The sequence below is a fragment of the Nyctereutes procyonoides genome, unplaced genomic scaffold (assembly GCF_905146905.1).
Source record: "Nyctereutes procyonoides isolate TBG_1078 unplaced genomic scaffold, NYPRO_anot_genome, whole genome shotgun sequence".
NCBI lineage: Eukaryota > Metazoa > Chordata > Mammalia > Carnivora > Canidae > Nyctereutes > Nyctereutes procyonoides.
Genome location: NW_026575024.1, coordinates 28,705,720 through 28,718,595, shown reverse-complemented (window position 1 = coordinate 28,718,595; position 12,876 = coordinate 28,705,720). Strand labels below are relative to the sequence as shown.

The 12,876-nt window shown below is 56.4% G+C and overlaps 1 protein-coding gene across 4 annotated transcripts in view; it reads right to left on the bottom strand.

Annotated features, from left to right (window-relative positions):
* The window catches only part of LOC129523286 (tyrosine-protein phosphatase non-receptor type substrate 1-like), a 42,381-nt gene extending 31,624 nt beyond the window's left edge, over positions 1-10,757 (bottom strand). For 2 of the 4 annotated variants that reach the window (XM_055345954.1, XM_055345982.1), the window contains exons 1-2: positions 10,094-10,171; positions 9,371-9,458 (exon numbers count right to left, since the gene is read on the bottom strand). In XM_055345954.1, coding sequence (XP_055201929.1) covers positions 9,371-9,449 — 79 coding nt within the window. In that variant the 5' untranslated portion in view covers positions 9,450-9,458; positions 10,094-10,171. Of the gene's footprint in view, positions 1-9,370; positions 9,459-9,757; positions 9,993-10,093; positions 10,172-10,548 lie in introns of those variants that run through there. The other 2 variants (XM_055345972.1, XM_055345963.1) reach the window with 2 other exon arrangements.
* Between the last annotated feature and the right edge of the window lie 2,119 nt (positions 10,758-12,876).

The window sequence follows — 12,876 nt, the reverse complement described above, 5'->3', positions numbered from 1 at the left end:
GAGCCCCCACGTAACTGTCCTGAGCAGCCCAGAGAGAGGAGTGCTGTTGTCACCAACCCCCATCCAGGTGAGGCAGCTGTAACCCTGAGAGGCAGAGAAGGGGCAGAGGCAGGACTCAAAGAGAAATCTGCTCCCAGAGCTGGTGCGCGATCGTTTCTCCCTGTGATGATGGAGTCCCCTCCAGCTCAGGCTTCTGGATTCTCACGCTGCCAAGGATCGCACACATTTTCCCAGCCGAGATAAAGGCCCCCTTAAAAGCGACACGCATTTATTAAATGGCATTTGCCAAGGCTTCAGCACACTCTGCTGCCGACAGCAGACAGTCTCTGGATGAGCTTTTTCCCCAAGCTGACACTATCCACTGATGCCTTTTATAGCGCTCCTTGCAGCTCACAAAGCACTTTCCACAGCTCTTAATTCCCTTAACCCTCAACAGTTCCCCGTGTGAGAGGAAACAGTGGTTCCAGGTTCCATTTTGCAGATGGAGAAACTGAGCCTCAAAACAGGGAAAGGCACTTGCTCCAGAGCACATGCTTACAGAGTAAGTGGCACATGTCAAATTCGAACTCAGCAATGGGCCCCAGAGCAAGCACTCACTCCACTGCCTCCCCTGCTAGAGAGGGGGCCTGGGGTCTCATAAAGACAAAGGTGAGTGAGACAGGCATCTGGGTTGGAGCATCAGAGATGGCAGGAGCTCACAGGAGGGCAACCAAGGTTGCCTCCACATCACAGAAGGAGAAATTGAGGCTGAGAGGGGCAGCGTGTGGGTTTCAGGTCTTCCCGCCAGTGAATGATGGAATGGAGGTCCCACCTGTTCTCTCCAGCCCCAAACCAGGAAAAGATGACCATGCAATAAGAACAGCGATAGTAACCATGATGGGAAAGCATCACACATCACCATTACCAGGAGCACGACCAGCCTCGCCAAACCTCCACGGGGACCCAGCAAGTCGGGGCCGTTACTGCTCCCATTTCACAGAGGACAAGACTGAAGCTCAGGGAGGTACAGTCCCTTGGCCAAGGTCGTGGGGCTGCCGAGCATCTGACTCCACCTGCATCTTCACCTGCTGAACTGGATGGCCTCACACAATGAATGGCTCTTTGGGAGCGACAGACCTCAGGCTGGGCCCTCCACACCAAACCCTGCTGAGAGACTGGAGCACTAATGGCATCACGTTTCATGGGTTGCCAGCTCATTCATCACAGTGTCTACACCGGGGCAAGCAGTTTTGTGTAGCCAGAATTTTAAGTACAAATGTGGGGTCTCTTGGCTACCTCCCTCCACCCAGGCTGACCCTGATATTTGTGTGCTTCTTGATGCTTTGGGGATCCCTATGACAGCAAGATGGGTGGGGATTTGTGCAGTGGGCATGGCCCAGCCACAGAAGTGAGACTGTGTAGTCGTCAGGGCACGACTCTGCTTTCAGACTAGGGTTGCTGCCTGTGTGCCCTGAAGGCTCTGAGCCCTCTCCTGAAAATGGGGATCATAGCACCCACCTGTTCCTTCATTCAGCTGTATGTATTAACCTGCCTACTGCTGCCAGCCCCTGTGCAAAGGCCTCAAGAGGCCCAGCAGCAAATAAGACAGACACAGTCCCTGCTCTCATGTAGCTTACATTTTAGCAGGGGACACAAGGCTGAAAGAATGACACAAATATAGAAATGGCTGGGAGTGCTCAGAAACAAATTTGTTGTCATGACTGAGAATAACAAGGAGAAGTCGCTTTCAGAATGGGGTGGCTGGGAAAGGCATCTCTGACCAGGCGAGACCACTGTTGAAACCTGAAGGAAGCAAGAGCCAAGGAAGGTATAGGAGAGAAGAGCATGTGCAAAGGCCCTAAGGCAGGAAAGAAGCTGGTGTGTAAGACAACTGGAACGAAGGCTGCTGTGGCCAAAGCCCCCAGACGAAGGAGAGTGTGGTAGGAGATGAGGTCAAATAGACAGATGTGGTCCAGAAAATGCCAAGCCCCATGGATCATGGTAAGAAATTTGGTATTATTCTAAGTGCAGTGGGAACCAGGAACTTGGGAGCAGGAACAAAGAGGATTTGATTCACCCAGCTGCTCTGGGTGATGAGACGGGAGGAGGCAAGAACGGAAGCAGGAAAGCGGTGATGAAGATGCTGAAGCACTTAGGGCCTAGGCTCAAATCCTAGCTCTGTACTTATAGGCTGTGTGATCTTGGGCAAGTCACTGTACCTCTCTGGGTCTCAATTTCTTCATCTGTCCAATAAGTATAATAATAGTTCCCATCTCACAGAACTGTGGTGACAATTTAATGAGGTGATACATAGCATACTGATTCTATACATGGCCTGACATGGTCAATGTCACGGTGCTCAGTGAACCAGACCCTATTTTGTCTGGCCCTGACCTCTCCCAACTGTCACACTGTCTATCTCCCTTCACTCCAGCCTCACTGACTCCTTGCTATTCCTGGAACTTATTCCAGCCTCAGGGCCTTTGCACTTGCCACTCCTGTGTGGCTTGCTCTTCTGATATTCCCATGGCTGCTCCTTTAGTGTTATTCAGGCCTCCGCTCCTCAGAAAGGCTCTCCCTCTGTCCCCACTCGACCTTCTATTCCTTTGTCCTGTTTTACCTTCTTTATAGCACCTGTTTCCACCTGATGCAATATTTACTTGGGTCTGTTTTGCTTCTTCGCTAGAACGTCAGCTCCATGAGAACAGGTGTTTTTGTCTACCCATGCTTGTATCCCCAGCAACTAGAGCCACCCTGACACATAGAAGATGCTCAAAAATATTTGTTAAATGAATATTTATAATTCAAATGATCATAACGAGAATAGTAAAGGAGTTAAGAGTAAACTGAGGCTGGGATCTGGCTTTAAATCTCACTGGCTACATGGCCATGGGAGGAGCCCGACTTGGCTTTCGGGAGCCTCCGTTTCTTTATCTGTGAAATGTGAGTGAAAGACTCCACACTTTTTGGCACACAGTGAGCGTCAGGCAACAGGGCACATTGAGAGATGTGGGAACGGCTGAAGTGACACCTGATGTCTAGCATTTGTTTTCTAAAATGTCCCTCGACCCCTCCACCCCCAGTAAAGTGAGGAGCAGGCACAATAAGAATGATAGATCAGTTGAAGCCAGGGGTCCTCCCACCATTCCTTCTCATTTTTGTCTAGGTTTTAAATTTTCCAAAACGAAAAGGTAAGGAAGGGAAGGACAGCATGGATTTGAGGCTCAGCTCACCCCTAGCACCAAATGCACTATTTCTTTCCACCGTGGGCTTCCATTTCTGGGGGACACTGTCGGCTTTAAAGAATGGTGGCAATGGGGACGGGCCTGGCAGCGGCCCCCAGTGCTCCAGCCGGCTCTCCAGGCTGAGGCTCATGGCTCTCCTGGCTCCCCATCTCCCTCCTGATCCCCTTGGCTCCTGGCTCCAATCTGCAGCCATCTCACACCCTGCGCCCCCAAATGGATGTGCCAGGAAATCCTACAGACACAAAGAGCCGATTCGTATCATGTCTGACTTCCACCTCGGCTCTTCCACATCCCTCTGGATGGAGGGTCTGGCCAGGGGTCTGGCCAGACACCTGGCAGGGGAAAGCCATCTTGCGGAGGGCTCCATCAGAAGACCTGCCCAGCAACACCCAAGTGAACAGGAAAGCAGTTTCAGCTGTGAAAATAGAGTCTTCCTTCTCCAGCATGGGACGGAAACCCATCTTGGGAACATCCGCCACCTCTGCCTCCTGGGACGATTCAGTGATTGATAGAAATGTGAGAGAAGTGCCAAGAGAGCGGGATATCAGCATCCTGGGGCCTCAGTTTCCCTACCTGTCAAACAAGGCTAAGAGATGTCTACTTAGCAGCCTGGGCTCTACAGAAGGCTGATCTGGGTTATCAGTCCGACTCTACCACTTACTGTGTGACCTTGGGTAGGTTACTCCACCTCTCTAAGCCCAGTCTCCTCTTCGGTCAAATGGATCTGATAACCGTGCACAGCACCCAGGCTAACTGTGAGCACCACCGGGATCACACGGGCCAAGTGCTGAGTCCAGCAAGTGGCTGGAAACAATGGTTTCCATTATTATTACTTTAGTATTTTTCCATAGATTTCAGGATCCTGTCAGATTTCTGGCTTTAATGATGGAAACTTCCAGCACAGCCCAGTTTCAAAAAGCCTTGGCTGGAAGAGAGGGCGCTCGGTGTCCTACCTGGGCTTTGCAGTGGATCTGCTGTGCGAGCCCACCAGTCCCGTGCTGTCTCCCACAATGGGGCACAGCAAGCTTCTCAGTGAGAGCACCAACAGCTCTCCCAGGCTTCCTCTGGTTTTCTGGGACTGGGAACACACGATTCCAAACCTGTGGATCCCGACAGAGACACCTAGAGGCAGCCTGCGCCCATAGCCTCAGTCCCGGGAAAGGACAATTAAATCCCATCAGCCTGGGGTTCTGCTCAAGTTGTCCCTCCTCCTACGGCCCCAAAGCTACAGGGAAAAACCCCAAACTGAGCTGCACTCACTCCCGTGACAGCTTTTGTTATGTTGTGCCCGCTATGTGCAAGAAGCTGTGCGAGGTACTTGACAAAAGTCAGCCCCACTTTTGCAGAGGAGGAAATCTGAACAGAACACAACAGTGGCCACAAGGCTGGCTGGCACGTGCCGAGTGCTTACTATATGCCAGGCACAGGTTCAAGCATTACACATGCGTGTACAAGGACTTCACCCTTGAAACAAGAGTTGCTAATGTCATCTCTATGTCACAGATGAGGGAACCGAGACACAGAGTGCAGTAGATTGCCCAATACATGGTAGAGCAGGGATTCACACCCAGGGCTCCAGGTTCAAGCCTGGGACTTAGCACTAGGCTCTGCTTGTTCCAGATCCCGAATCCCCTGGCCGCCAAGGGCTGATCATGTATGCACATGGTGATAAAACAAGGAGAGAGCAGGGAAACCTGGGTGGCTTAGTGGTTGAGCATTTGTCTTTGGCTCAGGGTGTGATCCGGGGTCCTGGGATCGAGTCCTGCATCAGGCTCCTCAAGAGGAGCCTGCTTCTCCCTCTGCCTGTGTCTCTGCCTCTCTCTGTGTCTCTCATGAATAAATAAATAAATAAGTAAATAAATAAATTAATCTTAAAAAAAAAAAAGAGGAGAGTGCAACAAGTAGCCTCAATCAGGGTCAGATAAAAATCCTGGGGGTGGGGGAGGGGAGGGCTCAGAGAAGGAAGAGCTCCCATGGATCATGAGGCAGCACAAACTGAAGGTTTGGGCATAGAAAGATAAGGAAGTACAGGGAAGGGCAGCTCTGATGGCAGGAATAGTGTAAGCGAAGGCATGGAGAGGAGAGAGTGTAGCTGAGGGCCCGGATTTGTACCAAAGTGTTTACCAAACTGGGTTAGGCCGCGTACTAATGAGCATTCCACAAGCCAAACGCCTCGTGTTCATATGTTTGGGGAATGCTTGGAGTAAACAGGGTCCACGCTGGGATCCTACGACTCTGGGCTCCTCAGGCCTCAGGTGCCAATGGGCGCGAGCGGCCAGGGAAGCCGTGGTCCGCGGGGAGGAGGCCTGGCTGTCTTGCAGCATCTCAGGTCAGCTTTTTGGAAAACATGTGGCTGAGAACCAAGGCCTGTCAGGGAGGAGGCCCGGCACACTGCTGCACTTTTCTTTTCAAGTGTTTTTGGAGAAAACTGGGACCCACTCAACAGTTTTGAGCCAGGGAGTGACATGATCTGCATTGTGTTGACAGGCCAGAAATCTGAGCACATTTAGAAAGGGGGGTGGGGGGGAGAAGAACCTTCCATCAGTCCAAGACTCTACAAATAAGAAAATAACCTGTCGCACGGAGCCATTGGAAGCAGCGAGCGAGTGTGTGTGGGCTCCGTACAACAGTTTTAGACTCCCTTCCTCTCACACACCCCCTCTCCATCTGTCGCAAAGGGCATCGGGAAGATGCAAGGAGGAATATTCCAGCTCTGGGGGCTCCAGAGCTCGGCAGCCCAGATGGGGGGCTCTGGTGGAAGCCACATAGCTCCTGTGAGCTGTTCCATCCTCTGTGTGCCTTCTGAGAGACGACCGTGACTCAGGGAAGGACTTCTGCCCCAGAGGAACTCCTCACGCACCTCCATCTAGGCCTGGAGGGGGCTCCTCTCGCTCCCTCCAGCCTGGACTAAAGTCACCCTGATTCAGTCAGTAAAGTTCTTCCCTCAGAGGCTACCCAGCCAGAAGGACTGGATTCAGAATCCCGGCGCCCTGCCACATACTCCTTAGGCAAGTTACTTCTCCAGTCTGGGACTCAATTTTCCTCATCTGCAAAATGGGGTAACAGCCAACTCGTGCTTTGCCTTGCTGCTTAAGGAGATGACACAGACAGGCACTCGGCACAGTCTGGGGTACAGTTAACTTTCAGAGACGTGGGTTCTCCTCCCTTCTCTCTCAACATGTGGTTCACATCAGGACTTTGTACATGCTGAATGACTACAAATAGAGCAATGAATCACACCGTGCGTCTCCAGGGAATTGGTAAAGGAATAATTAATGGCCAGAAAGTACCTGGAGAACACCATGGCTTTAAGGAAACTTCCAACAGCCTGAGCCCACTGGGGCCCAAGCGCCCCCCATCCCCTATGTCTTCTTAAGAAAGAGGAAGTGAGATTAACTTCACCATTTAGGAAAGTACACAGGAGCCACCAGTATGTCCCCCCTCTACCAAAGGGTCAGAAGGTCACTGGAGAACCCAGCTGTCCCCCAACACCTGAACCCCAACGTGGCCTGGCCTCCTCCAGGCTAGAGTGAGGAGCCAGTGGGAGCTCACCAAGGTCCACCCAGTAGGGGACCCAGGGGACCATGAGCTCGGTGGGGCCACCCAAGGAGCCCACATGTTCTGTGCCAGGTGCTGCGGGCTGCTGCAGAGCCGGGCTACCCGGGTGTCCCCAAGCCCCAAGCCCAGCTCCCAGGCTCCAAATCTCCCTCAGCGGGGTTGTTTTAGGAAACAGGCCTCACGTTGGCTCCAAGAACACAGGTTGGTGACTTCACTGGCATCATTTTAGAATTTCCCTTTGGCAGCATTTGTGCTATAAGCAATCTTTAGAAACTTCTTCTCCTGCCTTCCCCAACCCAGATAATTCACATGACCAGCCCCCTGCAAACAGTGATCATGTGGAGTCCCAGTAATCATGTGACACCTCCCGGGCTGACAGTTCTGCCCGAGACACTAGTAGTCATTCAACCTAACGCCGCCTTCCTAAGCCTGACATTTGAGTTTCTCACTTGAACAAATCTATTTTCTTGGAAAATTGGACAACTGCCTCCTTCTACCTTCCTGCCCTCCTCTCCTCTCTTCTGCTTTGTCATAAACTCCATGCTGGGAGCAGCCAAGGGAGGGGCCCGAAGCCCCATCCTGCCGTCAGCCCAGGTGAATCCCATGCCAGGGCCCAGAGTGTGACCAGCAGCCCAGAGGACACAGAGCAAAGGATGCTGGCAGGCTCCGCTATGATGGCAACACCCCACCCCTGCCCCAGCACCTTCTGCCAAAAAATTTATTCTTACCTCCTAGGATTTATTTATCTCAAAGTTAATCTAGGCCCCTCTGCTGCTCCCACTTTTTCAGGCTATTGATGCTGAATGGATTGGAACGGAAGTTTTACGGCCTAATCTTTACCATTTTATAGATTGTTTTTATAGGCAAAAAGGGGTGATTTGCTCACAAGAAGGGTGTTGGCGTTCCCAGCCAGCGCCCCGGGAAAGGCAGGCTGCCCATCCGAACACTTGTTAATCAGTGTCACCGGTCATTTGCCAGAAACTGAACCACAGGTCCTGGTTGGAGAAGGGTCTAGAATAGACATTTAGAAATTAATGTGGGCCCAGTTCCCTGTTTCAGGAAAATTAAGTACTTGCGAGAGACACTTGTGCATTTCCCGGCCAGGCCAGGCAGGACGTGGGGGCAGGAACTGGGACTTTTGCAGGGTGTAAATGGCTGGCTCGGGCAGGAAGGAGCAAATCGGAGATGCCACTCACCAGGCAGACATGAAATGTATCAGTGCTTCCTTCCTCCCAGCCAGGACCCAACGAACATGGAACATGCCGCGGGAAGACCAGGGTGGAGTGGGGTGGGGTGGGGTGGGGTGGGGGGGATGCCTACGTGGATTCCTGGGGTACTGGGGAGACTGCAGGGCAGAGAGAAGCTGCTGTCCACCCCCACTTCTCCCTCCACCCACTCTTTGCCAGTTCTCCCTTCCTCACTGCTATCAGATGGTTACCAGTCTCTAGGCAAATGCAAAAGGCACGAGGGGGGGGTGGACGGGAGGTGGGTACTGAGCTCATCTTTACCTCCCTCCTCAAGGATGGTGATGCAGACCCCTCTGCCTACCACACAGCTTCAAGTAGCCAAAAAACAAGATCCCCATTCGTCCCCCCACCCTAACTCCTTTAAAGCCATTACTCTGCCGCCTGTGCCCTCCCAGGAGACCCATGGTTTTGCAAAACCCCTTTAAGATGCAGGACTCCTGAATGGTGACCTCACCCCTTGGCGAACACACACACACACACACACACACACACACACACACACACACACACACACGGTAGCCTTCAGAGCCTGCCTGCTGGAGACAGCCAGGTGTTTGATGTAAGCCAACAAAAAGACATGCTCAGAGCCACAGGTAACAGCCCCATGGAGCACCTGAACTGCAGGGAGCTGCCTGGAAGCCGGGGGTGGGGGTGGGGGGATGGCAGGAGGAAGTGGGGGAGCCTAGAGAACAGCCAGGAGCACACCATCCAGCAAGAGGCTTTGGCAAGCACAGGGACAATCCACCAGCGCTTTCGCATCGGGATCTGTTGATCACAGCAGCTCACCCAGAGTTACTGCGGCCTCCCTTCCTCTCTGTCTCTCATACACACACCAACACTGTTACTCTGCACACCAGAGGGAGAGCTCACTCTTCCCTCATTGCAATAGGCTACTTCTGTTCCCTTCCAGGTAGTACCTGGGGGACCTTTGCCTCGACCCCCTTCTCTCAGACCCTGAAGTCGGACTCATCAAGAGCATTAAGTCCAGGGAAAGAGCTTCTGGAGAAGCCAGGGGCACCTGGCTCTGAAAGCTGCTGACAGCCTGCCTCCCCCGTCAGACTGGGCAGGGGCTGGGTGGACCAATTCATCTGGGTATGTCCCAGTGCCCAGCACAATGCCCCCGCGATCAGAGTCCACGGAGAGTGGGTCCTACCCATGGCTGTGTGACCTTGGGCAAGTGGCTGGCCGTCTCTGGGCCTCAGTTTCTGCCTCTGTAATCCCGGTTAGAGACACGTCTCCCCTTACTCCCGCTGGACATTAGCCCAGTGGTTCCCAGAGGCGCTCCGGCAGGCCTGGGCCCCCAGTCTGGCAACGGCAACGGCGGGGGGCAGGGGTGCTTACCTGTCCAGGCGCAGGACGCGGCGAACAGGAGGCAGAGCAGCGGCCCGAGGCGGCCGGGGGCCGGGCCGGCGGGCTCCATGGGCCGCGGCTGCGGAGCGAGGAGGGAGAGCGGCGGTGAGTGCGCGCTCGGGCGGGCGCAGGCTGGAGCGGGGAAATGACTAAGGCTCCCCCTCCTCTCCCCCCACCTCCCCCCGGCCGGGCTTCCCCCCCCCCACCTCCCCGGAACAGGCGCCTGGAGCGGCTTAGGAGCCGCCGTCACCGCCGCGATTTTCGGAGGAACCCCCCCAACCCCGGGAGGCCGGGAGACGGAGAGGGGGAGCGACCCCGAGCGCGCGAGAAATAAAGCCGGGGACGGCCAGGGAGAGGCGGCGGGAGAGAGAAACAGACCCGAGGGAGCCAGGCGGAGAGCCAGAGGCGCGGAGAGGCGAGAGAGGGGGAGAGGGGAAGTGGGGAGAGGGGGAGAGAGAGAGGGGGGGAGAGAGAGGGAGAGAGAGGGAGAGGGAGAGAGAGAGAGAGAGAGAGAGAGAGAGAGAGAGAGGGAGAGAGGGAGAGAGGGGAGGGAGAGGGAGGGAGAGGGAGGGAGAGGAGCGCGCGAGGCGGCGCGCGGATCGCGGCCCCAGCGCGGGAGAGAGGAGGACCGCGCAGGGGCGAGGGGCAGCCGCCAGCCCCGCCAGCCCCGCCGAGCCCCGCCGAGCCCCGCGCGCCGCCCCCGCCGCTGCCCACCTGCCCCTCCCGGGCTCCTCGCGGCGCCGGCGGCTCGGCAGGGCTCGCTCCCGGCCCGCAGTCCCGGCCGCTGCCCCCGCCCTCCGGGCAGCCCGGCCCCCTCCCGCGCGCCCGCCCGCCCGCCCTCCCCGCCTCCCTCCTTCCCGCCAGCCCGGGGAGGCTGCGGGGCTCGGGCCCGTGGGCCCCGTGTAGCCCGCCGGCCGCGCGCCCGGGGGAGGGGAGGGGGAGGGGGGAGGGGAGGGGGCGGGGGGCTGCGTCGGCCCCAGCCCTCCCGCCGGGCCCCGAGCCCCGCCGCCGGCCGCCCCGCGAGCGCCCGGGACCGGACGGGCCGCCGGCCGCAACGCGGTGCCAGTCCGGGCGCCCGCGCCGCTCCCTCCCGCTTGCCCGGTCCCGGCCCCGGCCCCGGCCCCGGTCCCGGTCCCGGTCGCGGTCGCGGCGCCCCGTTCCGCCCGGACCTGCGCCGCCGCGGGGGCTGGGACGCGGGGGAACGCCGCCGGGGCTGCCCAGAGGCCGGGCCCCGCTCCACTTTGCGCAAACTTGTTTTCCTAAGGTCAGCGCCGCGGGCCGGCTACATCGTCCTCTTAAGGTGGACCGGGGAAGTTGCGGCCGACCTCCCCGCCGCCTCCGGACCCGGGCCGCGCGGCGGGTCCCCGCTTCGCGCCCGCGGGCGGCCGGCGAGCGGCTGGAGGGGGCGCGGGGACGCGGCGGGGGCGTCCGCCTTGGGCCGCCCCGGGACTGCCCCTGCCCCTGGGCCCCAAAGCCCGACGCCCCTCTGGGGGTAGGCGCGCGCTCCAGGGGCCCGGTTCTTTGAGAGCTGGGCCGAGGTGAAGGAAAAGCAGGAAGTAAGTGAATGTAGGGGGAAGGGGAGAGGAAGGAGAGAGTGATGGTACAAAAATAGCGTGTGTGTAGGAAGGACTTCAGTACCGCCTGGAAAAGAGGCGCAGGGAAGCAGGGAGGAGAGGGAACGCCAAGGGGGGCTGTGGCGCCGAGAAGCCAGAGGGGCAGGGTCCCGACGAACCGGGGGCAGCGGGCTCTCTGGCAGGCAGAGCCAATTCAGGGGGTGCAGAAGGCCCAGGCCGGGTGTGGGGGAGAGGTGGGGCTTGAAGGCCTGGGCTCCCGGAAGATGCTGGGGGGCAGGAGTCGGGGAATGAGAGGTAGGGAGAGCAGGGGAAGGGGCCTGGAGACAGGACAGAGCTTCCTGGTGAAGCCTCTCTCTCTCTCTCTCTCTCTCTCTCTCTCTCTCTCTCTCTTCCCCTCACCCCCACCTCCCCCTCTCTCTTTTCCCTTGAGGGAAAGCTGTGTTCCCAACAGCACCCAGGTCAGTGAGAGGGACTGGGGATGCCCTGGCCACCTGGCAAAGGGATACCACACGGTAGGTAGGCATCAGAGGAGTCCAGGACCCTCTGCACATTGGAGGGATCTGGGCTTGGAAATAAGCTATAACCAATTTTGCTTCACAAGGCCTGTAGGAGAATATGAATGAAGCGAGGTGGAGAAAGAGCCAGTCCTATCAATAGAGAAGCAGTTGAGGCCCAGAAAGGGAGTGGACTTGCCTAAGGCCAAACAGCAAGGCCTGGAGTAACAACAAGATTTCAATCCCGGATTTCCAGGCTGCAGAACTTTGCAAAGTGACTCCACCCAGACTCCCTGTCAGTGTCCGGACAGGGGGTTGTGCTAAGACAGGGAGGCAGCGTACACCTGTTGAGAGCATGAAGCAGTCTCCCTGGGTTGCAATCCTGCCAGCCTTCTCTTCTGATTGTACAGACTTGAGGAAATGCCTTACCATGTCTGTGCCCCAGCTTCCCCATCTGCGATTAGGCTAACAGGAGGATCAACCTAAAAAGGCTGGTGCGGGGATCAGATGAATTCATATTTGTACAGTGCTTCAAAAAGTGCCTAGCATGTAATCTGAGTGCTACACAGCATTTGATAAATAAGTAAACTGGCAACCGTCCTTGGGAGCCCACAGGGTTCTGAGCAGTGTTTGAAGTGCAGGGGGATTTTCTTTTCTTGGGGTGTGGGAGGCACAGCAATGACCCACACAAGGTCCCCGTCCGTAAGCAATTTACATGCTAGTGGGGAGACAGATAAGTAGACGAGTAGAAATAATTCATGAACAACAGAAGATTAGGCATAGAGAGTGAGAAGTGAGGGCAGGGCCTGCGTGAGATGCTGGGAGCAGAGTCACCAGATGGGGCAGCAAGATGAGGATTTGGGGACTTGACATTCCAGGTGAAGGAAACAGCGCATATCAAGGCCCTGGGGCCAGCTTGCCCAGAGGGGAATGAGCAAATATGGGGGAAAGCGGTCCAGCCCCATGGCCTTGAAGACCTTGGTAAAAAGCCGGCATGTATTCTGCAGGTAGGAAAATCATTGGAGGGCATTGAGCAGGGAAGCACCATGGTCTGATTTATATGTTTTAAAAGGCCACTCTGGTGGAGGCTAGAGGGTATGCTTGAGAGAGGGGAGCATGGAATCAGGGCACCAGTGAGGAGGTGGTTTTGGGGTCCTCTTCATATCTGAGGTAGGGGACGGGCAGTCTCCATCTCTGCAGGCCACATCTGGCTGAGACCATGAAGGTGAGCCGCTGAGGCTCCTGGGAAAATCTATCACCCGAATCCTTCTGGGGTGCAAGGAGAGGGCAGGAGCTACCGCTGAAGGTCAAGAGACGAGGCGGTCTCCTGGCCTGGGCTTCCAGAAAGCTCTGCCATTCACTGTTCCCCAGCACACACACACACACACACACACACACACACACACACACACACACAGACCTGCTCAGG